The sequence below is a fragment of the Acartia tonsa genome, chromosome 8, assembly GCF_053477335.1.
Source record: "Acartia tonsa isolate MP-2025a chromosome 8, ASM5347733v1, whole genome shotgun sequence".
In the NCBI taxonomy this organism is placed as follows: Eukaryota; Metazoa; Arthropoda; class Copepoda; order Calanoida; family Acartiidae; genus Acartia; species Acartia tonsa.
In genome coordinates, this window is record NC_137267.1 from 48,480,412 (window position 1) to 48,507,444 (window position 27,033).

Sequence of the window (27,033 nt, forward strand, 5' to 3'; positions counted from 1 at the left end):
TTCTAAATAAGAATATTTATTCATCTTTCTAAATGATTATTATGAATATATTTTGACAGTAGAAATAATAAATAATAATAAATCACAATATTAAACTAAAATTTAAGTCACCAACGCAAAAAGTAAAATACTGGGCCTTTTTATATAAATCATTTTTAAATTTTGTACAATTTTTATATATTATTAAAAATGCCTTTTTTTCAATAGCATTTTTTTTATATACACATAAATAATAAAATTATAATAATTATTTATCATATTAGCACATACAGTAGATAATAAGCTAAATGCAATTAAAGAAAATAATATTACATATACAAATAACCCCAAAATTAATTTAAAGGGAACCATGCACGAACGAGAGCAAGTGATTCTAAGCACCTTCCAGCAGTAATTCTAAATATTTTTTTTCTGAATATACTAGGGTTATGTTTGATAAAGTTATACCAACTGAAATAATTACGTTTCACCATGGTTTTCTATGGATAAAACTTTGAAATATTAAGCATTTTTCGATGAATTATCATCAAATGTTTTGTTGAGATCAAAGGTTCAAATAAAATAACACGCCTAAACATTATTAAATGCTGTAAATTATAAAAGTACACTAATAAAACTGTTTACAATATTAAAAGTTACCATCCCTTTTTCTAAATTAACATTTTTCATTGAAAAAGTTTACTTTTGTGTCACAGCAGTTTGAACTCAACAAAACATTTGATGATATATAAATGCCTGACATTTCGAAGTTTTTTCCATACAAAAACAATGATAAAATTTGTTTTTTAAAATTGATAAAACGATATTGAGCATAACCCTAGTATATTCACCCAAAAACAATTTAGGAGCACTGTTGGAAGGTGCTTAGAATCACCTGCTCTCGTTCGTGCATACTCCTCTTTAAAATTTATCAAACATGAAATATATGTACAATATAGGCAAAGTTTAACCCGAAGTATTTTGATTAACAAATTATAAATTTACTTATGAGTGCTTGAGTACATTAGGTATTACCTAATAGGTAATTATTTTTTTTATAGATTATTTATATTTTTCCATTTTATAATTATTTATTAAATACTAGGTATATTATATGTGTATAATAAAACATTAAAATTTCGTTTGAAGATTTTTTATGAATTACGCGAGCACATTGTCATGAGTAATAAAACAAATGGATCTAAAGGGAAAAGACAATGGCCGATCAATTGATGTACATGATCGTTGATGATACACGAAGTTACCCCAATTGTTGATTATAATTAGTGGTTGAAATGTTAACTCAACTTAATAAACCAACCAATCAAAATTTTATAAAAGTCCTCAACGAATAAGAAAAAGATAATGTAAAACAAGTTTATTTTGTCTTACAAAATGGATTGATCCGTAATATTTTTATTCGTAGATAGAACCTCAAAACCTATTTTATTATTATTAAAAAATCTTCTAATATAAACTATGGACATCATGTCATAATAGTTATTTATCGCATCATATTATAAACAGCTTTCCGCAGATATAAAAATACACAATGATAAGATTAAAAACAGTTTTGTTAACCCTGAGATGCCGGGCACAAATTTGGTTTTGATATTATGATTGTAAACGTTTATATTAGTAGAAAACTGGATATAATACAATACGATACATAATTTTTCAATGTGGCTGAGAATCGGTTCTTAACCAGCGGATATTAATCTGTTTCGAAGCCATTAAATTATTATTGCTGTTGACTGGTGGCGTACACTTGTTGTTGTTGTGGGGGTGGTTGTTGTCCCATGCTAGCCAAAGCGGGGTCATACAGGGGTGGAGTTGGGGGCGGGGCGGAGCCCATATACCCGCCCTGGGTAGGTGTGGCGGGTGGAATGTAAGCCTGTGTAGATTTCATGATGCTTTTTTTATCTTAGAAGTTTACTATATTTCTAAACTACTAGCAGCTACGCCCTAGCATCTAGAAAATTTGTAGTTGTAGTAGGGTAAAGGAGGGGGTAAAACTATAGCCTAAAACCATACCAAAAACCATTTTAACCTTCCCTAAACGGTTCAGTGGTTATTGCAATCTTAAGTCCCACATAAAAAACCTTACTTCTTTATATACCACCTTCAAGATTTATTAGCCATAGTATAACAAGTATAATTGTGACTAAGTAAAAATTGCGAAATCAAAAGCTGAATTGTAATATATTACAATAATACAATAATAATAATAATAATAACGCTGCTAGTGGGTTAACTCTTACGTTCTGGACTGATGTTATTTAATATCCACCGAAATATCAATATTCAATTATAAGGAAAAAATATTGCATCATCCCTGCTGTTGCATGCTTGGGTCCATGTAGTACATTCCAGGTTGTGGTTGCTGCTGGCTGGAGCCATCCTGTCCTGGTGCTCCCATACCTGGAGCAGGCTGACCCATGCCTCCAGGTAAACCTCCTGGCATGCTTGTCACTGGCATTCCTGGCATACCTGATCAAATAAGAAATTCAATAATATTTAACATAAAAAACAATCGGGTCAAGTGCAATTCATGGTGAAATATTGCTGGTAACGAATGCTTCCTGAATCCTGGGATTATTACAATACTGGATCTAGCATTACAAGAAATAATAAACTAAGAAAATATTCACCATTTGACATACAAACATTTACCGGCCATGGAAAGAAAACAAAGTAGCGGGTTTCGTCGTATTTTCACAGTAGCTTTTGATAGGTTGTTTTCTGTAAATGTTAATGATTGTCCTGTCCTGCAGGGTTAGGAAATCAAATAGGCACCGAAGGGTTAGAGCCCCCACCCCCGCAGGAGAAAAGCTACTATGAAAATACGACGAAATCTGCTCCTTCCTTTTTTTCCATGATCCCAATTTTCTAAATCTAATTGAAAATATTTAATCTTAGGACACCCACTCAAAAAAAGGATGGGTTTAGGGGGAGGGAGGTGTATTAGCTTTAGGTGGCTGGATTATAATAATTCTACCTGGCATGCTTGTTGGTATCATTCCTGCCATACTAACAGGCAACATTCCCGGTCCTCCCATACCTGGCATTCCTGGCATAGGCATGGCCATCCCGTATCCTGGCTGGCCAGGTCCCATCATTCCATATCCTAATAAACATTTCATATAAACTTTCAAGTATGACTTCAAAACCAATTAATATCCGGTGGATTAGCACCGGTTCTCAGCCATACTGAAAAATTATTTATAGCATCGTAATATACCTATTACCTATACACTTTTCTACGAATAAAAAAAAATACAATCATAACATTAAAACCAGCTTTGTCATTGCCCCCTCTCTCCCTGAGTATTTTTAGTACCTGGTGCCACGTAGGGCATAGAAACTGCGGACAATTGAAAAGTACCGTTTTAACCGGTTAATCATAGAAAAAACTAGAATACCTAGCTATAAAATAAGTTATTTTTGTTAACTCGCGACTAACATATTATTTAGTACCTGGAGCTACGTAGGGCATAGACACCGCGGGTGGGGGAGGCATTTCAGCCATCAGTGTGTGGTATAGCTGCAAAGATTCTACTAACTCGCGGCTAAGTCTTGTCAACCTACAACAAAAGATGGTGTCAATTAAGAATTTGATTACTACTAAACCGATAAAGCTCTCCAATTTATGAAAGTTTCACATGGGCCCAGGCTAATTCCTATTAAATCCGATCCTTCGGATTGTTTTTAGCTATATTTCTGTCCCTTTTGGATTCAAAGCCCCTAGATGCATGGGGGCACAGTGCAGGTTATACAAACAACGAAATTAATTCAGAAAAAAGTATCACGAAACCTATATGTGATTTTTAGGTTCGTTGGGTGGGGGTTAAATCAAAATGTTATTTAATAATATTAGAAACTTTGCCCAAATTGGTAGGAATTGCAACTCACAAAATTCTTAAAAATGTAAAAAACATTGTATTCTACATAGGGATGGCAATCCGTCAAATTTTTGAACCGGATTCGAATTCTTGCAAGAATCCGTCTAAAAAAAAGGCGGATTTCCGCAGATTCCGAATTCTTATTTCTGGCGGATTATAGATTCGGATTACGGATTCTAGCAATATTTTAAAAGGCTTTTTTTTAAATTCTCTATAATTCATTTCCGAGAATCAAACCAGATTTTATAAGATATTATATATTATGATGATAATATTTGCCTTCAAAAAGGCGGAGTTGAAAGAAAAAACTCAAGACGCTAATTTTACCCTACCAATTAAGATTTTTAACCAGCTATTAAAAAACAGATTCCGGATTTGGATTCCAAAATTGGCTAAAAATTGGGCGGACTCCGGATTCGGATTGCCAACCCTAGTTCTACACTGCTTTTAGCGTTATAAATAAAGTTCTTACTTGGCGTGCTGGCGATCAATTTTCTCAAGTTCTGTATCAATCAAAGGACCCATAGCTCCAACCTAAACATAGAATGATTGGAAAATATAATTTTTTATAGTTATTTCTCGCATCGTATTATAAACAGCTTTCCGCGGATATAGAATGTACAATTTTATAATTAAAACCAGTTTTTTAGCCCCGAGGTGCCGAAGGCACGGGCTAAAAAACTGGTTCTAATCTTATGATTGTACATTTTTATATTCGTAGAAAGCTGGATATAATACGATGCTAGACATAGTTTTTTCGTATGGATGAGAACCGGTTCCTATCCACCGGATTCGAATGAATACGAGAAAATTAGATTACTTTGTAGAAAAGCAGTACTATATTTTGTATTATAGAACAGGGGTCTAAAGGGATAGTCAACGGCCCATAAATTGATCTTAACTCCCAATGATGATACACAAAATTACCCCTATTGTAGATTTATTAGTGATTGAGACGTTTGGACACTAAACTTAATGAACTAACCAATCAGAACTCAATAGAAGTCCTAAAAGTATTTGACCCAATGTTGTTGAAAACGCTATTATAAAACTTTGAGGCCTAGTGTAATAAAAACAGTACAATGTCCCCTCCCTCCCTGACTTTAATGTCTTTGTTTCTTTATTTCTGGAGGCCAAAAGTTTACAGGGAGGGAGGGGACATTGGACTGTTTATTAAGCTAGTCCCCAAAGTTTTATAATTACGTTTCCTTATTCGTTGGCTTGAAAGCTTTGGGGACTAATATTGAAATATTATTGGTAGGATCATGAAGTTTGGGTCTTCATACGTTTCAACCAGTAGTTGCAATCTACAGAAGGGGTAATTTAATTTAGTGTTTCATCATTGGGGATGTATGTACATTAATCGGCCATTGTCTTATCTCTTTAGATCCCTGAAAAGTATACCTGTTCCTCTAGGACTGGAAGGGAGGCCGGGTCATCCTCGTCTAATGGGTCAGCTTCGTGGAGGATGCTCAACAGCTGGTCAATTTTATCTAGATAATGATAATTGTGATCTTAAGTCGCACAAAAACCTAAGGCTGTTCTTTGCCATAATGAGAAATCATAATATATCATCGTGTTACAGACAGTTTTAAAATGAAAAACGTAAAATTAATACTCGTTTTAATAGCCCTGATGGGCGGAGGTTAGGTGAGGCTATCTTTCTTTTAATACCACGGAAAACTGTCTATAATACGATAAAAAATAACTAATCTCACCTTCATCTACAGTGAGTTGTGGAGCAAAATTCTGTTTCTCTACAGTCTTTACTTCAACCTAAATAAAATTTAAATAAGGGTTTTTTTTAATGCAACCATCTCGTAATCAATGATTAAATGGCACTTAAAATTCGAATTTTTATCTGAAATTTTTCATGAGTAATCCTTGGTAGGTCTAGTTTCCCTAAATCGAACAAAAAGTTGGAAAAGTAACGGCTGGCGGCTCAGCCGTTTAGCCGTTTTTTTTTGCCTATTTTCAGGGCAAAGGGGGGGGGGGGGTTAATGCAACCATCTCGTAATCAGTGAGCAAATGACACTTAGAATTCGAATTTCGATCTGAACTTTTGCATGAGTAATCCTTGGTAGGTCTATTTTCCCTAAATCGAACAAAAAGTTGGAAAAGTAACGGCTAGCGGCTCAGCCGTTCAGCCGTTTTTTTTGCCTATTTTCAGGGTAAATCCATCATCAATTACGTAGGAATCGACTTTTTAAAACATATTTTTGGTTTAATTCATGTTAAATGATAGCAATAACCAATTTTAAAACTTCTAGTACCAACAGCTACCCTCTAGAACCGTTTGATAGCGTTTTGGAGTAGAAAAGAGTATTATGTTGAGAGAGGTTTCGTGACTAATTTGCAGTATAAATATCAAAAAAATGGCAAAATAGCTGAGCCGCTAGCCGTTAGCCGTTACTTTTACAACTTTTTGTTCGATTTAGGGAAAATAGACCTACCAAGGATTACTCATGCAAAATTATAGATGGAAATTCGAATTCTAAGTGCCATTTGCTCACCGATTACGAGATGGTTGCATTAAAAAACCCCCCCTTCATCATTAGTTACTTAGGAATCAACTTTTTAAAACATATTTTTGGTTTAATTCATGTTAAATGATAGCAATAACCATTTTTTATATTTCTAGTACCAACACTGACCGCTACCGGCTAGAACCAATTGATAAGGTTTTTGAGCCACAAAATGTATTATGTGGAGATAGGTTTCGTGACTAATTTGCTTTTAAGATATCAAAAAAATGGCAAAACAGCTGAGTTGCCAGCCGTTAGCCGTTACTTTTCCAACTTTTTGTTCGATTTAGGGAAAATAGACCCACCAAGGATTATTCATGCAAAATTTCAGATCGAAACTCGAATTCTAAGTACCTACCATTTAATCATTGATTACGAGATTGTTGCATTAATCCCCCCCCCCCCCCCTTAAATAAAATTTCAACAAGATAATGTTTAGTGTGATATTTGTTTTGAGAGAGAGAGAGAGGTGACAATGGGCTGTTTATTGTAGTAGTTCACAATGTTTTATAATAACGCTTTCCCAATTGTTGGCTTAACAACTTTGGGGACTTGAATTTTTATTGGTTGGTTGATTATGTTGAAAGTTCATACGTTTCAACCAATATTTCTAATCTACAGAAAAGGTAACTTTGTGTATTTAATTTGTGGATGTACATCAATTTATCGGCAATTATCTTATCCCTTTAGACCCCTGCACTGGTTGTTATAGGTAAAATTATGGTCAAAATCGTTAAAAATTGTACCAACTCAGGGATCTAAAGGGATAAGACAATAGCCGATAAATTAATGTACATCCCAATTGATTGATCATACACAAAGTTATCCTTTATGTAGATAACAATATAATTTCTAGTATAACGTAAAGACAACCGTCTTTATGAACCAACCAATCGAAATTCAAAAAGTCTCCAAGGTTGTTGAGCCAACGAATAGGAAAACGTTATCACAAAACTTTAGGACTAGTGTAATTAACAGCTCTATATCCCCTCCCTCCCCTCCCATGTATCAGCTGTTGCTATATTAGGCACTTGCGGTTACGCCCCTAGAGGCCTCTAAAGGCGTAGATATTTTAATTTTTTTCGATTTTATTGTGATTTCTCTTGGGAGGGTGGTGATACCCTCTCCAAATAGTTATAAACCTTCCCGGGACCTATGAGAAGCTACCCTGTTCAGGAGAACCCGATCGGTTCAGCGGTTAGCGAGATCCTTCGGTACAGACACACAGACAAACATCCTGTTACTTTAGTATAAGGATGTGAAAAAATTATTAAAATACCACTGCGAATTTTAAAAGAAAAAAGTTGACCCTTAAAATTCCACCTTGAAGTGATACTTTTCTAATAGTTTATAGTCCACTAAGTCGTAAGCAGTAAAAATTAAAATCCATTAAGTCCCTTCTAACGAGATATTGGCAACTTTTTGCACACATTTTCGCAAACGGCAATTATTTCCTTTATTTGGAGTTTTGGTTAATAACATTTTCATAAAAGTTTTCAGTAATAATCATTTAAGATCCATTGTTGAGAAGAAATGACTGAAAAAGTGTGTTTCCATGCAAAATAAGCTTAAAATCTAATGATTTTAAAAATTAGCGATTTAATAGTAAAAAAAAAATATTTTTAACTTTTTGATAGCCTGAATATGTTTGATTTAGTTTTTTTTTATATAATCTATTCTTTAAAAAGACAGGCATATTCTTTCAGATTTGAAAAAAATTGAAAAAATTAAAAATTGGAATTAATCAAAATTAATCTATAGCCTTTAAAAAATACTTTTGATATTTTTAACCTATATAATCAATAAAATCAATGGAAAATAAAATATTTTTATAAAACAAACTTTTGGAAAAGGTTTAAGATAACTTCATAAAAGTAGCATTTAAGTAGGATATTATTCTTGTCTTTTAAAAAAATGTAAATTAAACATAGTTAACGACTAATTAATTAGCAAGAATGGTAATAAAATATTTCAATAACTGCTTAAACCTTTTTGTGGCCATGTTATTTACTTAAACAGAAATTCTATTTTGTCAGAATTATAAAAATAATGAAGTATTTTCAAAAAAGCTTGCAAAATAAACGTAATTTTATCAAACTTCCTCAAGGTTTATAGAGGGTATTGTTGTAAAATGTTAATTATCAAAATAAAATCTTCAATTTACAACGTTTAAAACACCTAAAAGTAAATTCTAAGCAAAATTAGATTTATTTCCTAGATTTAGAGTAGCTGCGCTACTTAAAAAAACATCTAGTATTAAAACCAATCAGCTGATCAAATTGCTATAGACATCATTTGTTGGGTTGTTATTAACTGAAACATTTATTTTCTTTTTAATTTTAAAACGATGCTTGCCATGCTAAAAACGCTACGCCCCCAGCAATCATTATGGGCACTAGAATTTAATACCCTCTATTTTTTAATTTAAGTTTTACAAAAAAAAACAAGGACCACATCTGTTCAGCGGATAACGAGTTCCTTTGCTAGAGACAGATATACATACATCCCGTTATTTCCATATAAGGACTAGCGGCTACGTACCCTTAAATCCTCTAGGGACACTTGGGGATAGGAAGGGGAGGGAGGGGGGGGGGGGGGGTGGAGAGTCGCAACTACACTTAAGATCATAGTTTTTCAAAAATTTTAGAGGGTTATTTTTTGTTAGGAGCAATTTTTATATTGTGGAAATACCCTTTCCCAAAATAGTTATAAACATGGCCAGGACTATATAAAGTCAAGTCAATTTCAGGTTCCAGGTATGATCCTCCAGGTTGCTAGAAATCTTAAAGAGGCTCCTGTGACCGCAATTTTTTAACTGAAAGACTTCAAACTTTAATCTTAGATTTTCTTGCATGACATAATAAAAGGGGTAGTTGCACAAAATGCATTTAAACTTAATTAAATGACCAGCATATTTTTTCCTGTTCAATCATTTGAACTACATTTATTGGGCACTTATTTGGCACTTATTTGAAAGAATTTCAATTTTCTATCATGTATGTAGTTTTAAAAATATCAAGACTTGAAAAACGTATTCTTGTGATATATGCAATTTATAAATAGAAAATTATATATGTTTGATGGTATATTTGTAACTTTTGCTTGAAATAATTTGCTATGCAAAAATTGTTAGGAGTTTATATGCCTTTTTGGATTTAAATCAAGAGTAACGATGTTCATATTAAGGACATACAAGCCCTTTTTAAAAAATGTCTTTGCCTTATAATTCAAAATTACTTAAAATTTAAGATTTATTAGCCTTTCTAGTTAAAAAAATAAAAACATATTACTTTTAAAAGTTATTCAAGTCATTTCATTTTTTTAAAAAAACTAAACAAAAATTGCAAAATAACTAAAGTGTAATGAATACTTTTCATGGAAATAATCTTTATATACACATTATATAATTTTGATATGTTTTTGGTATGAATTTTTGTAATATCTACCAGTTGAACATTATTAGCCTCTTTTTTTAACTTCTCTTCTATATTCTACAATGAATGTTGATAACAAAGCTACTGTATAATTTTGATTGTCCCTTCTTCCTTTAGGGGAAATGTAAACAAATGGGCAACTATTTTAGGTAGCTTTTTATAAAATAGAATTTAAAAAAAATATCTCTAATTCAATTGATGTTTAATACAATGCACAATTAAAAATTATAATGCATATATTAAACTTTTCAAAATTGTTTAACTTGTTTATCTACCATGATTTTGTGCATAAATGTTAGCTTTATGAAAAACCAATTACTATTTATTGCAGTATTTACGAGAATGGCTATTTTCCTTTTCATTCAGTGTATAAAAGATAAAAATACTATATTACCTTCCAAGTTTCTGTAAAATCTTTTTTTTCACGCTTTAAACATCAGATAAACAAATACTCAAACTCATTTATTGTTTTAAAAATATTAGTTAATTTTTAATAATCATTTTCATACTAGAAGTACATTAAATAATGCTTTTTATGGGCGTTGAACGATTCCCCTCCCCCCCCCCCCCCCAGTTTTTTCTTTCTCATTTTCTGTGTGAGAAAGATAGAGGGCTAAAACTAAATGACAAATAACTGAGAATTTAAATTTTTTAAAGCCTCCTGTGACCGCAATTTTTGAATTAGATACTTCAAATTTTAAACTTAAGCTTTTCTTATATGTTCACATAACATATTTAAATTTCACAAAGATCCACCGCCGTTTTCCAGCCGACCGCCGACTGCGGCAGTTGCCAAATACAGCTGTGGCCGCTGATATATTTTTAGATTTCTAATATAAAATATTAATAATTAATAAAAATATTAATAAAAAATAAAATAAAGGCAGCCGTTAGTAATATTTAAGTAAAAAATGACCTAAAAACAAAGGTTGTTAAATAAAAGTATGAAGAAAGCGAAAATTTACTTTGACTCACTTATAGTCGGAAATTTATTATCAAACAGTGGACATACACAGAAATTTTAAGACCTCTAGCTCTAATAGTGGCTCAGATAATAGGGGAGGGGGCGTTGAACACCACCCCCGACCGATAAAGATGCGGCAAGGGGCCCGACTGTTAAGGCTTAAGTAAATTATACAATATGACATTTAGTCAAATTTCAAACAAATATTTTTTCATTAATTCATTTATAAAAATCTATATTATAAATATGAACTCACAAAGAGACGTTGTATGTTATCATAATACATTTAGTCTGCTATGTAAAACAAAACAAATTTTTTTCTTCTTTCATTGCAGGGATGATTCTGGTACAAAAAAAAACAAAAAAAAATAAATTATTTTTAATTTAATTTGATATTACCGCACAATATTTTTTTATATACATAATTTAAGAAATATATTCATAATATAATAACCTGTCATAAAGACGACATATAAAATCAACATCCTGATAAGGATATTAAAGTTTATGTTAAAAATTTTCAAATTCATTTTATGCTTAAGAAGGAACGAGAAGGAATTGAATCTCAACATTAACTTGTTATTTTGCTTGTATATTTATCATATTTGTTTACAGTTTATTGGTAAAGTTTGGTAATACTTTATTTCGAGTCTATCATGCAGTGATACCTCTTCATTGAATTGCACTGACTTCTTTTTCTCTGGCGCGGTTGTCAGATCCAGAGTTACAAAATTTGCGGGAAACAATCCCTCACCCCTGAAATAAAATAACTGAAGATCCCTTAATCTTGTGTGGCTTTGAAACCGATTAATATCCGCGGAATTAGAACCGGTGCTGAGACATTCAGAAAACTCATGTATAGTTTTATAGTTTTCGAGAATAAGAAGAAGAATCATAAAATAAATACTAGTGAAATTTGTTGGATTAAAATCAATTTTCATTTTACCATCCGCGGAATTCTGTCTATAATACGACGCAATAAATAAATACTCCAGTGATAATATTAAGTTGAAAAATCAGATGCCAATAATTTTAGTAAAGTATTTCTCTACCATTATCACAAGCCGCGCAGTTTGTGATTTAATAAGTGTAGGACTAGGTACACATGTTACAATCACTGGCTAGAAAATAGCAGTATTACTGAAAGTAATAGGTACGTAATTCTAACCTATGGTTTGATCCCTTCCACCAATTGGCATCTTGATCATCCAAAATAATCACCATTTCACCTAAACAAAAAAAATGAAAATAGTTATTTCTCGCATCGTATTAAAAACAACTTTCCGCGGATATAGAATGTACAATTATAAGATTAAAACCAGTAGAAAGCTGGATATAATACGGTGCTAGACATAGTTGAGAACCGGTTCCTATCCACCTGATTCGAATGAATACGAGAAATGGATATACTATTATTTGGATCTTACACCAGAGGTGAATTCTTTAAAAAAAGTTTGCCCCACTAAGCCCCACTAATCGCTTAGTGGGACAATATTGTTTATGTGATAAATCCACCAAAATCACATTAAAAATCTACAAAAATTAAACAAAATCATAGAACGGTTATGAACATAAGATTTTAGTTAATTTTTGAGGATTTTTCACGAAAACAATTTTGCCCCACTAAGCGATTAGTGGGGCAAATTTATTTTAAGAATCCACCTCAGATTTTCATGATCTTTAGGTAACAATGTGAAACACATAGAGGGCTAAAATAACGATTCCCCCTTTACCCCATCCTTTCTACTACTGATTGAACGATCTTGCCAACAAATAAAAAAACAACGCCCCTCCCATTCCCCACAAAAATGTTTAGGTATAACTAAACTTTTTGTTTTTAAACTAGATTGAACTTGGAATTGGAGAGACAATCCCCTTCCTATTTTCCTTTCAATAATATCCCTAGAATACTCTAAGGGCGTAGCCAGTAGTTATATAGAAAAGGATGTGATACAGTTCTATGAAGCCATGAATTTCTACCCTTCTTAAAGGGGGGAGGCGAAAGTGACACTTTTTGAAACCAAAACTTAAAGTAAACAAAGGAACTCAACTAAAAAAAGAGTTACAGGTCTGAGATTTTGCATGGCAGTTGCTTTATAGGGGTAAAATATGGAACTGCGAAGAAACGGCGGCGCAACCGCTAAAAACCGCCGTTTCCCGCCGAATTTATTTTTGCCTTTTCTCAGCGGTTTTCGGCGGTTGCGACGCCGTTTCTTTACAGTTCCATATTGTACCCCTAAAAAGCAACTGCCATGCAAAATGTCAGACCTGTAACTCTTTTTTTAGTCGAGTTCCTTTAACTTTTAGTTTTGGTTTCAAAAAGTGTCACTTTCGCCCCCTCCCTTTATTGGAAGGATAATTCAGGCCCCTCTTTCAAACCGCTACCTTCTAATATGATAAAAAATACTTTTTGTCCTTCTTTTATAAAGATACCCTTGAGGCAAGGGGTACAGTAGCCAGTATTTGTAAAGGAAAAAAAGTATATCTTGTACCTGCTTTGAAAGTAAGTTCATTGTCCTCTGCCGCCTGTTAAAAACTTTTCATCAATTAAAATCAATTTTTTTTAAATAGGTAGAGTACCCAATAATGATCATTTTTACCACTCTTCATTTATTGTGAATCAAAAAAAAGTTATAAAAGGGCACTTGCTCTTAAAATTATTACAATATTGAGGAGGGGGGGGGGGGGGGGGGGGGGGGGGGGGCGTTGTTGTGTCTTTAAAAGCAGAAATTTAGAGATAATAATGAACTTGAAATAGTTCAACATTCAAAATTCATTTTAAAAAATCAATTTAGTTTAAGATAAAATATTAGAATTATTAGTGTAAGAAATCATTGGGTAGTTATTAAGGTATTAGGTTTTTGTGTTCATCAATTTATTTTTTTATAAAGTGTATTAAATACTATCATAAAAATTGCATGTAAAAATAATCATTTGATTAAAATATAAGTGTAGTAGAATTTAAAACTATAATGGCTTCTTTGACACACGAAGGCCATTTCTCATAAAAATTGTTTCATAACAAAGTATTAAACTTTTTTAATACCTTCTTCACCCCCTACCCTTTTATTAAATCCAATTTTATATCCCCCCCCCCCCTCCCCCCAATGACAGAGGTATTATAATCCTGTGAAGCCCCTGAAAAGAATGGTTTTAATTTTAATCCTTATTACGGAAAGTTGCTAGGAAAACATTAACTCATTGCCCGGGAGAGAGGGAGGGGACATTGGGCTGTTTATTACACTAGTCCGCAAAGTCTTAAAATGACGTTTTATTATTATTTGGGTTAGCAACTTTAAAGACCTTACTGAATTTTGATTGGTAGGTTAATTAAGTTGAGTGTTCAAACGTTTTTACCACTAATTGTAATCTAGAGAAGGGATAAATTAGTGAAATATAATTGGAGATGTACTTCAATTCATCGGACATTGTCATATCCCTTTAAATCCCTGGAAAATATTAACTCATTGCCCCCTTGCCTCACCCCCTTGACCTTTCTTTAACTTAATACTTTTAGTGTTTATCTAATTAAGCAAAAAGAATTTGTCAGGTTAGCAAAATGTTAGGGGATGTTACATCCTAAGAATTCTTTTTTGTCTCCTACATTTTCCACCGGTTAAACTAAATCTAACTGCAAAAAATTTAATTTAATTATTATTAATTTAATATTATACAGAGTACCTAGTGAACTTTTTTTGTCTCAAGCTTAAGATTTTAATAACTACTTACCTAACCAAATACGTTCTCCCTTTTAGGAAAGCTTCACATAGGTCCTGTGGTGGATTTAGGCTATTATTTTTTTAGATTTAAGTCTTTGGGTGTTTTTAGGCTATTTGTTCTGCCCTAGCATGCAAGGTGCGCAGCGCAGCCGCTAGTTCTACATATATTTTTATGTTATTGTTATAAAAAGAATTTGAGAATTGAAATGATTTTATTCTTGACTCCGCTATTTACTTAAAATTTCTTAACTGTTCTAAATTTATTTTACGTTTTCAAAGGAAATCTTTGATATTTACCCTCTGAATTTTAATTTATGCCAAGTGCCCCCCCCCCCCCCCCACATGAATGTGCTTAATAGTACCAAGGCCAACAGAGTTATATAAGAAGGATTAGTTCAGCAGGGGCATGTAGGTGGCATGGATTAGTCCAGGCCTAGTATGTTGGTGGCATGTATGCTTGCACATGATATGAGGCCCTGTGGGGGGATAAAATAAATACCTACTTGCACAAGTCAACAGGGATCTTAAGGGATAAGACACTAAACTAGGCACTATAATCTTTAGCATTTAGTCTCTTGGGGCATATTGGGGCACATAAGGAAAGGGAGGAAGGTGGGAGAGAGTTGACCTTCCATTTCATCTTATATTTCAAAAGTAGAAAACTAATTTTTTTGGATGGGTCATTTCTTTTGGGAGTTATAATCCTTCCCTGGACCTATGAGAACAAGCAGTTAGAGAGATCGTTAGGTATACACAGACAGTGAGTCACACAGACATCCTGTAACTTTTAAGGAAGGATAAAAATTTTAGAAAATGGTATAACTCCTATACACAAAAAAATAGGTTAATAAACCCATTGATGTAAAATATTCAGACTTGGGAAGTTTGTAAATGTAAAGGGGGGTGGGGAGGTATTTTACCCTCCCTCAAAGTAAATAATCCGGATTTTTTTTATGATGATAAATTTCCTCGAAGTCATAGAGACATCTGGCCTTCTTTTGGTCCTTCTCCGAGGCACCTCCTACTCCTCCTGTAGCGGAGCTACCAGAATTGCCTACAGCTCCTACAATACAAATTCAAATCAGTGATCTAAAGGGATAAGACAAAAGCCGATAAATTGATGTACATCCCCAATGATTATACACAAAATTACCTATTCTTTAGATTACAATTAAATGTTGAAACTATTGAACACTCAACTTAATGATCAACGTAATCAAAATTCAATAAAAGTCCCCAAAGTTTCTAAGACAACGAATAAGAAAACTTTATCATAAAACTTTGGGGACTAGTGTAATAAACAGCCCAATGTTGTCACCTCAACTCCCTGGGTAAACTAAACAATGGATCTAATTAAATTAATTAATGGATCTAAATAAAAAATTCTGTTCTAAATTATTGAAGGTATTTTATTTTCAATCCCAAGTTTAATTTTATGAAAGGTTTGGTGTTTTTAATAGAAATATTTTGACAAAATAAAGTACCTAGGTATTTAATTATTTAATATTTGGTTTTAAGACATTATGTGTGAAGCAAAATATTACTTGCTAGCAGCTATGTCCCTAGCATCTAGGGAAGCTCTGTATTTGTAGTGGCAGAAAGGGGCTATAGTAGAATTAGCCTAAAACCTTTCCAAAACTTAAATCTGAAAATGAAACAGCCTAAGACATCATAGGACCTTATTTGAAGCAAATCTGAATTACAATCCAATCAGTTCAGTAGACACTGAGATCTTAAGCATCAGACAAAAAACCTCTTTATATCATACTAGCGGCTTCGCCCCTAGCCACTAGGGGCTTTGCCTCATGTGGTATAATAACATCTTCTATTACCTACCCAGCCGAAAAAAATGAGAATGGATTGCAAATTTTCGCGAATAAATCGCGAATTCGCAAAATTTGTAAAAAATTATACAAAAATGGGGGGGGGGGGATTTTTTGTTGTTTTTTGGGGTGTTGGGGATGTCCTACCCCCCAAGAAAATATCCTAAAACCACCACAGAACCAGTAGGTATATTCCCTGAAGAGTAGAATGAATCCGATCGGTTAAGTGGTTACCGAGATCTTAAGGGACAGACGGACGGACAGACAGACATCGTTCTACTTTGTATCATAGAAGGATTACTAATAGGGTCTTAACAGTTAAAATTAAAATCTTTTCAGGGTATTAAAACAGATTGGAATTACCTTGATCATAAAATGAGTTAGCAGTTGGATAAAGAGAGGAGTTAGAAGCCGCCGCGACTGAATTGTTGCTGCTGCTGCCACCAGCTGATTTCTTACCACCTGCGCCGCCAGATTTGCTACTCTCCAAGGATAATTGGATGGCCTAAAAGTAAAGTTGGCAATATTTTTCTTGTAAGACGTACATCTTTCACTAATGGCCAGTGTCTTTTTAAAAGCAAACCTTTTTATAATTAGAGTCGGTCTGACAGCTTTTTTTTGTTAGTTAAGGCGAGTTAGAATTGTCCTATCGATTTCAAACTTTGCATGGTGATTCCAGTAGTAGTTAGGTACGATTTAGAAAGCGTAGAAACTCTATAACCATTACCAGAATGGTTATTTTTTTTATTTTTTTAACAAACAATTTTATGTGATCTAATTATCCGATTGATCTGATTTTTGGTATTCTGATTCCTGGGACAAACAACAAAGTACATTATTATAAGCGAAGCATCTCTATAATAAAGTCCTAAAAATGTAAGTATGTCCTTAATTATTATCCTGTATTTAAGCAGTTTTTCAACAAATTTACTTATCATCTTCTTCTTGTCTACTAGAAACTACATTAGGATCCTTGGGCAAGGCTTTATTTCTGATTCTATCTATCCATCTATTCATCTATCTATTTATCTATCCATCTAACTATTCATCTATCCATCTATTCATCTATTCATCTATCTATCTATCTATCTACCTTAGCTATGTCATCTTCTTCTTGTCTGCTAGAAACTACATTAGGATCCTTGGGCAAAGCTTTGCTTCTGGGCGGCTCATCCTCTGTAAATCTGTACCCCTCCCTCTGAAAATTCGGCCATCAGTATAAATATTTATCGCATCGTATTATAGACAGCTTTCCGCGGATATCTAACTGAAAAATTATAAGATTAAAACCAGTTTTGATGGACCTGAAGGACGGAATGTCTAACAAAACTAGCATTTTTATGATTTTTACTTTAATATTCGTGGAAAATTGTCTGTCATAAGATGTTATACATGATTTTCAGTATGGCTGAGAACCGGTTCTAATCCTACGGAAATTACCTAATCGGGTTTGAAGCCATACTGAAAATATTTTATTAAGAAACCATTGAAGACAATATTCAAAGTATGACGATATTTATGTTTGAAAATCAACTTTTATTTTTTAATATAAATTTTGTAAGTAGTGAAGACTTGATTATTTTTAAAAGCAAAGCTATTCTATAAATAGAGTCGGTCCGTCCGTACGTCACAGACTGATAGCTGAGCTCTTTTCGTTAATTTAAATAGGTTAGAATTGTCCTATCGCTTCCAAACTTTGCATGGTGATTCCTGTAGTAGTTAGGTACGATTTAGAAAACGTAGCAACTCTATAATCATTACCAGAATGTCCGTACGTCCATTTTAAACATGTTTATTTTTTACTTTTTTAACAACAAATTTGTATGTGATCTAATTATCCGATTGATCAAATTTTTGGTTTACTGATTCCTCGGACAACAAAGTACAGTATTACAAGCAAAGCAACTCTATAATCAAGTCCTAAAAATGTAAGTATGTCCTTAAACATTATTCTAGATCAAGCAATTTTTTGACAAATTTACTTACAATTTTGCTTAGACTCTTATACATTTATATTCTGATTATTCAGTTCTCACACCAAGTGTTAATGTCCGTTTGGCCTACCGTTACAAAGCTTCGCTTTTATGGATGTTGTCATCCTTGTTTTTCTTTAAAATCAAGCTAAATTCATAGGTACCTACATTAATTACCTACCTAACACACTTATTAAATTTAACCAACCAAAGAATTTTTTATCCAATCTTAACCAGACAAATGCCATCTAGCTAAAAAAGATGCGTAGATTTCATTTCTGGCAACCAGAAAATCCGCAGAAATCGAATTAACGAGATCCAAAAAAGTTTCATTAAAAAAAACCTTACACCAAAAAGAACAAACAATAAATATAACGACGACTTAGTTTCTTTTTCCTGTTTAATACGAATTTTTAAAACTAATTTTCAGGCATGCATGTATTTTATAATATTCTTTTCTGAGAAACATAAAAAGGATTTTTAACATGAACAAAAAGCTACTTTTAGTTCTAATGAAAGATACTCTTTTTTTCTTGTAATAAAATTACTTTTGTACATTTAAAAAACCCGCATTGTCTCTATTTTATATTTAAACATGCATGTCGTAATGATTAAAAAATCCAGCCATTTGATATACCTAGAAAGAAAAAAAAGAATATTTTCTCCCTGTGGGCAAAAGAAATTTTTAATTATAAGGGTGAAAAAAAGGTTTTTTAAAAATATAGTGAATTATTAAAAAGTGAGGTGACATAGTAATATAACAAGGATGACAACATCCATAAGTAGCGAAGCACAAAAAAATGTGGATGGGAATACGTAGAAGTAGATTTAAAGTGTATTTATTAAAGTCAAGAATAGATTTATTGGAGAAAATAAACACGAAACCTTGTTTTATTTTGTATGATGAAGACGGTTAAAGTAAATTACATACTAGATGCACATAACAATGGGGGGAAAAATTTGAAACTGTTAATGCAAAAAAGTTTTAAAATTGGACCAAAAATACCAAAGATATGGGGAAATATGTCAAACATATAAAAATAGCCAAAAACCTGCTAAAAGGCAGTTTGGCCGCCATTGTTTCTTTTCTTAAAACACCAGAAATTTAATGTTAATATCTTTAACTGAAAAATTTTTGAAAATTGGACTATAAACACCAAAGATGTGGGTAAAAATGTAATAAATACAAAAATAGCCAAAAACCTGCAAAAAGGCAGTCTGACAGTCATTGTTGTTTTCTTCAAATGACAGGAAATTTAATTTTGATATCTTTAACTGAAAAAATTTCGAAAATCGGACCATAAACACCAAAGATATGGGGAAAAATGTGAAAATATAAAAATAGCCAAAAACCTGCAAAAAGGTAGTCTGACCGTCATTGTTGTTTTCTTCAAATGACGGGAAATTTAATTTTGATATCTTTAACTGAAAAAATTTTGATAATCGGACCATAAACACCAAAGATATGGGGAAAATTTGGAAAATATAAAAAATAGCCTAAAACCTGCTAAAAAGCAGTCCGACCGCCATTGATGTTTTATAGTTAATTGTGCTCCTTAATGATGGGAATGTTGTCAAAAAATTTCAGCTCTCTATCTTTTATAGGAGCCGAGAAAATCACGTTTCCCCCAATTCATTAATTACGGACGGACAGACGGACGGACGGACAGACGGACGGACGGACAGACGGACGGACATTGTGAATTATAGAGTAGCTTCGCTACTAAAAATTAGGGTTGGGCCGGATACTTTTTTGGCCGGATACCGGATATCCGGCTGATTTCAAATGCTGGATATCCGGTAACCGGCTGGATATCCGGCCAACGCCGGATATCCGGCAAATATCCGATTATCCGGCCAAATTACCGGATATCCAGCCGGATAACCGGCCAAATTACCAGATATTAAAGTAGTAAAAAAAAATTTCTTCAGAAATCTTATATAAATTTACATAAAGTTAAACTTATTCAGAAAAAATGTTCTTCTAGCTTCAATAATAAGAAAATTATAGCCATTTAAGATTTTAAAAAGCAGAGATTTTTGGTGTAAAGTATAAAAAATTATAGAGCCGGATATCCGGCCGGATAGTTTCAATATCCGGTATCCGGCCGGATATTGAAAATGGCCGGATATCCGGCCACACCGGATATCCGGCCCAACCCTAATAAAAATAATTGGGTGTAGTCCTTTTCGTAACATCACACCTTATAGGGCGATTCTTTGTATTTAAAACAGTAGCTTATCTCCTATTTCTAGTCCTTGCGGGGGGGCTCTAACTCTGCGGAGCAAATTACCTAACCCTGTGGGGAAATCACCTAACCAAATATAACCTAACCTAACCTAAAATAACCTATAGAAAGCCGTTTTAAAAATGCGACGAATCACCCCTTATGGGGCCATGTTACGAAAAGGACGATTCCCAAATAATTAAATATGTTTTTTTATGTGGGACAGTCATTCATTTAGTAGCGAAGCATTGTTATGAAAATTGAATGCCTTTAATTTTTTTCAGCAGCTTATTTGTAATGGCTCCAATACTGTATACTATGTCTGTATGTTTATTAGCTCTCTCCAATTCTTCTTCTTGGTATTAAATCTTGTTAGATAAACTTTTTTTCTGTACTGAGAATTTTTAATTTTTCATTACTTTGTTTCCAAGTGACATAAAACAGGCCTTTAATTACTGATTAAAACTGTGTCTTATTTATGCATAATTTTTTTCACTTTGGGACACCCTAAAAAGGTTAAAAATGAAAATACTTTGTTTTGTCAGGTATGTCCAAGGGTGTGTTTATTGTTTACCCCCCCCCCCCCCCTCCCCACATACACACACCCAAAACGCATTTGGGGATGTCACAGGCACCATGTATATTTAAGAAGAAAAAAAATGTTATTTTACTCATCCCCCCCCCCCCCAACCAAAAAATTTACCAACAACCATTTTGGTGGAAGTATTTACCCTCCCTTCCCCAAATAAAATAGGATTTTAAAGAATTTCGTCTTTTTATCTCCCCCACCCAAATAAAAAAGCTTTGATGTCCATGATCATGGCTCTGAATACAATATAGTTCCACCTGATAAAAACAAGATTTCTATTATAAAATTTACATAAAAATAAACATTGTACGAAAAAGATAAAATAAGAAAATGACAGCTGTTTTAAATTTTTTAGTAAAAAAGGACCTACAAACAAAGGTTATTAAATAAAAGGGCGAAGGAAGCGAAAAATGACTTTCACTCACTTATAGTCGGAAATTCATTATCAAACAGAGGGCATGCACAAAAATTTTAAGCCTTTTAGCTCTAATAGGAAGTGAGATAATAGGGCCCCCCCCCTCCCCCTGGCCGATAAAGGTGCGGCAAGAGGCCCAACTGTTAAGGGTTAAGCTTTGGAAGGGGTCCGACTGTTTAGGTTAAAATAATTTCAATTTATTTATCTCTAGGGGCTCTGTTTTCTGAAGGGTTAAGAAGGGAACGTAAAATAGCTTAAACCCATACCGGGACCAATGTAAAGTTTCCCTAAAATGGAGAACTCAATCAGTTTAGCAGTATCAAACCTTAAGATACTGACAAAATATCTTACTAAGTTTATATAATAGGATAGGCCCAACAAGTGTTATTTATAATTTTAAATTCTATCAGTCTAATAATAAAAGCGGAAAGAGTTTATAAAGACGACACAAAAACATTTATAAAAATTACTTATTTTTTTCTTTTTTTAGATTCTTTAATGATTTTAACGTTTTTATTATGTAAATGAATAAAGTTTTATTCAAACTTAAAGGATTTAATCTTTTTCTTTGAAATTTATATGTCTAAACAGTAAAAATATAAAGTTCTTTATTACAAAATCTCAAATCATTAGATTTTAATTAAGTTTATTCATAAAAATAAAGAATAAATTTGGCAAAAAATATAGCTACAAAAAGGATTACTGCTTTATAAAACTACCTTGATTGTAGAATTGCATTGATTTTGTTTAATAACTGTAAAAAATGAGTTTTTATGTGATGCGTTGCTTATAATCAAACCTAAAAGTGCATTTTATTCAATGATAGAGTGAAAAAAACATATACCTTGTTTTATAGTTTTTTTTCTCTCTCTTTTTATTCATTTATATAATATGTATATTAAGAATAAAAAGTATTTATTTCTTTAAATATTCATACTTTGCTAAAATGCCCTGGTAACTTTTTGCAATATATTCGCTCTAAAAAGGATTCAGTATCTGACTTTTGCATTTAAAATGATAGATTTTATACCAATTATCATGTTTACTGCAGAAAAAAATTATTTTTGTGTTTATATGCAATTTTCTATAATAAAATGTGAGAAATGCCTTTTTTCACACATAGGGCGAAAAAACTAACACTGAAAATAAAATGTATGTCTTGAACATGTCCTAAACTCATAGATAAAAACTTTCATAAGAACATTTATTTCAAAATATGCCATTTAAGGCATGAAATTAATTTTGCAAATTAATATTGCAAATGTTTGCAAATAATTTTTGAAAATGGTTTCTGCGGATTTTCTAATTTACATAGGTGTTTTCTGCACATTTTCCCCTTTCCAAAAATACCTTCCTCGTTAAGATTGGCTTCAAGAAAGTATTTACTTTCCAAAAATGATATGTGCTAACCTAACATAAAATGAAAGGCTTAATATCTCAAAGAACATATGTTTTATAAGAAATAGTTATTTGTCTATCGTTTTGAATTATAGACAGTTTTCCGCGGATATAAAAATGAAAACTTGTATGATATAAAACCAGTTTTGTTACCTCTCAGGGGCCAAAATCTAATTTATGATTTTTTATTTTAATATCCGTGAAAAATTGTATGTAATACGATTTATGATTTTTTTTCAGAATGGCGGAAAACCGGATATCAAGCGGTTTCGAAGCCATTTTGGAAAATTAATAATCCTTACCTTTAAAGCATTGTATAATGTAGGAATCAAGCTGTATTTAGAATCCTAAAATTAAACCAACTTTAATTGAATCATTAGGTTAACTTTCAGGGAGGAAGGGGAAATTTGGCTGTTTTTACTTAAAAGTCCCCAAAGTTTTTTAATGACATTTTCTTATTCGTGAGCTTTAAAACTTTTGAGAATTTTATTTAATTTGGTGGGTTTATTAAGTTGAGTGTCCAAACGTTTCAACAACTAATTATAATCTACAAAAAGGGTAATTTTGTTTATCATTATTGGTGTTGTACATAAATTTACCGGCCATTATCTTATCCCTGTTTTTTTTTACTCTATGGCGGATTTGCGTAATGTGCTTTGCAATCAAAGAACCTCCCTTACCCCATTTTTTTGTTGTAATAAAATTTAAAAAAGTGGGGGTAGTCTTACAGCGTTAGTCCTCAGGAAGGGTCAAGCAAAAGAAAAACTCCTCCCCCTATTTTCAAATTTTAAAAGTAAGATGAGGGGGGGGGAAGGTTTGTTCTCGCTGGCACTTGGAGGGAATTCAAGAAGATTATTTAAAAATATGTTACCTTTGAAAATTCCCCTTCTGCCCATTTCTTCAGACACAATTTTAGCTTTTCTTCAACCTAGAAATTATATTAATGACTAAGTTTCTTTATACACTACTGTAGTTGTTTAGCCCCTAGCCTCATGAAAATAGCCTAAAACTAACCCAAGCTAAGCTTTCTCTAAAGTAATGGATATAATATATGATTACTTGGAACTTACAACATATTTTTATGTTCACTAATAAAGTAAAACACGCAGCGGGCCAATTCCAATTCCACTTCCTTTACTCTATCCTCTCTCATCCTACTGAATGAAAGAATTGACCAATAAATGACAGGGGAAATAGCAAGCTAAATTGACGACAATTTCCGAGGTCTTTTCTTCAAATAAAAAATCTTGGATAGGTAGGTACCTACTACATTATATTTTAAGATTACTTTATTTACCCGTTTAGGAGCCATTTCATTGTCTTTACAAGATATAAATAAATAATACAAACCTTTGGATGACTTTTTTGCAATAATTTTCTAAATTCTGTTTCAAATTCTCTACTAGCGACCTGATATTAATATATTAATATAGTAAAAACTAAAAATAGTCATCAACATACAATTTTGCCTTGTAAAGTAATAAAGAGGATAGGTAGAGACATTGAACTTCAAATTATACAGGAGCCAATAGTTAACAAATGTTCTCTTATTTGTTGGCTTAAACTAGAAGTGTCCAAATTTATAGACCAATACTTTAATCTTTAAGACCAAACAGCCTTTAAATGTTCTTTTTATTCTATTTAAGTTTAAATGAGCAAATAAACTAAAATCCGTGTACTCTCTGAAATACCTAAATTATTAAAGACTATGCCAGTCTATGTATAAACTTTAAACTAACCACTTCACTAGACGCTAGTTGCCAATTGACGCAATCACAAACCTCTTGATTGATTGAATAATGAGTCTACTTAATTATTTATTTAATGTCCTACATTTAAAATGGCATAAACTGGTACAATTTTAAGGTCTTTATCATGAGTTATGTTTACCTCCATAAGAAAGTATTGTCCACAATTATTGATGCAAGCATCCAGAAGGACTATGGCTTGGAGCACAACGTGTGGATCCTGGTGGGTGCCAAAAAAAAACATTATTATGATTGTATTCCATAGATGAAAACTTAATAATGAAACTAAACTCTTATGTGTGACCAATCACTTCTTAGTAATTAAACTTAAGATATCATATAATGTTGAAGACTCTTAGAACAGTAAATGGTGTTTTCCCTCAAAGTTCCAATCGATCACAAACACCCAACCGTCGTCTTTTTAAAACTGAAATGAAATTAAGAGTGAAAAGTAGGTAACTTTTTAGGTAGTTTTATTTTTCAGAAGTATGTACCTACCTACCTAGTAAAAGTAAATTTGATTGGGTTAAAATGTGGCGAGATTAAGGATCTCAAAGAAATCTCAAATCTGTTACAGAACACTAATAAAAATATCATATTAGGTACCCAGTTATAAAAACCTTATTATTATTAGTTAATCATAAGTTTAATGTAAATTATTCTCAATGTTTTATTTTCCTGATGATTTAATCTTTTATAGATGGATTTTAAGCAATCTTTTGGTCCAGTATTGGTAGCTTGCACTCGATCACAAACCTAAATATAATAGATATTTATAGCATCGTATTAGAGACATTTCCGTGGATTTTAAATAAAAAATAAGATAAAGATTAGTCCTTTGGCCCATCATGGCTAACACACTGGTATTAAAATTATTATTTTAAGTGGCCACGATGCTATAAATGAGCTTTGTAGTATGACAGAACTTATTAGTTTGAATGATTGAAGGACATTTACTAGTTTTAGAGTAGCTGCGCGCAAATGCATATAATAATTTTACCTCCATGATAAGACCCCAATCTTCCTGACTTTTTTCATCTGTAACCTTTTCTACTATCTTTACGAAACATACATTAATCATTATATAAAAATAATAGGATGTGTGTCTGTCTATAGATTAAGATCTCGCTGACCGATATGGTTATATTTTACAATAAAGCTTTTCATAGGTGCAGAGAAATTACATCCTCTAAAAACAAATCGCTCTAGAATAAAATATGCCCTAAGATTTTTAAACTTGTTATACCTTTATACAATTAAAATCTCCCATCCTTTAGGTGTCTCTAGAGGCTTCTAGGAGCGTAGCCGTTGATTGTAAGACAAAAAGGTAGAAAATTGTTATGATTTCAATATTTTCGCCGCTAATGAAATATTTTGTTAATCAACAAATACTGATAAGATGATATTTTATATTTTTGTACATAAGCTTAAAGTGTGGTGATTGAAGAAATAGTGTTTCTAAGCTGGATTTAAGCTATTTTTACTATTTAGGGGGGGAGAAGTATAATTTGATCTAAAACACAGTCCATTAACTTTGTGTCAATTAAAAATTTCAATGAACTAAAAGGACATTCATTATGTTAAAATTGTGAATAACTAAAATATTTGTTTAGGTTGTTTGTTGCAAATTATTTGTGAATGAGAAGATTACCTAAATCAGAGATAATGATTAAAATCAAAGTTTATATGATGTAATTTAAATAAAATAGAATTATATTAATTTTTCTTTATTCAGAAGCTTTCATATTTGAAACTCTTTATTAAATAATATAATAGTAATATAATAGTGTGTGAAGGGGTAAAAATGTACTGTTAAGTGAAATAAATTAACTTAATAAAAATATACCTCTCTTAATCCGTTAATTGCAAGGATTGCATACCAAAAGTAGCTTTTAATTGGGACAATCACTACTCGTTAAAGTGAAGTATTTTTAAGTAATTAGGCAATTATTTTATTGGCTTGTGAATATAAGTTTTAGCCGCCACAAATTTCATATCCTTTTATATAAAATTAAGTAAAAAGGTTTAATTTAACTTTAGCTTAAGATTTCAAGAACTTCTGAACCGATTGAGTTTTCTAACTTAGGGAAGCTCCATATTTGCTAAGGGGTGGTTTTAGTCTATTAATTTCTATTTAAATATCTAGGTTTCAGATGGCCGGCTTTAGGCTATTTTTCTGCTATTCTACTATTAATATTAACATACATAGCCCCCTAGATGCTAAGGGCGCAGCTGGTATATGTATAAACAATATATAAGAATGTTTTCCTGGTCAAAGGGCGAACTATTTGAGAATATACCCATCTTAATTTCTGAAAACAGAACAACAAAAAAAT

General features: G+C 32.3%; 1 protein-coding gene across 1 annotated transcript; it reads right to left on the bottom strand.

Moving 5' to 3' along the window:
* Stam (signal transducing adaptor molecule) lies at positions 1–27,033 on the bottom strand. The gene is made up of 20 exons (XM_080170738.1): positions 26,966–27,033; positions 25,698–25,754; positions 25,374–25,453; positions 24,840–24,915; positions 24,300–24,359; positions 23,821–23,877; positions 23,252–23,296; positions 17,440–17,544; positions 16,710–16,851; positions 15,491–15,586; positions 13,297–13,329; positions 11,973–12,033; positions 11,473–11,560; positions 5,600–5,657; positions 5,286–5,374; positions 4,354–4,415; positions 3,457–3,563; positions 2,978–3,106; positions 2,314–2,469; positions 1–1,872 (listed from the first exon to the last, which is right to left on the bottom strand). The coding sequence occupies exons 1-20, from the start codon at positions 26,999–27,001 to the stop codon at positions 1,721–1,723; spliced, it is 1,689 nt and encodes a 562-aa protein (XP_080026864.1). The 5' UTR covers positions 27,002–27,033; the 3' UTR covers positions 1–1,720.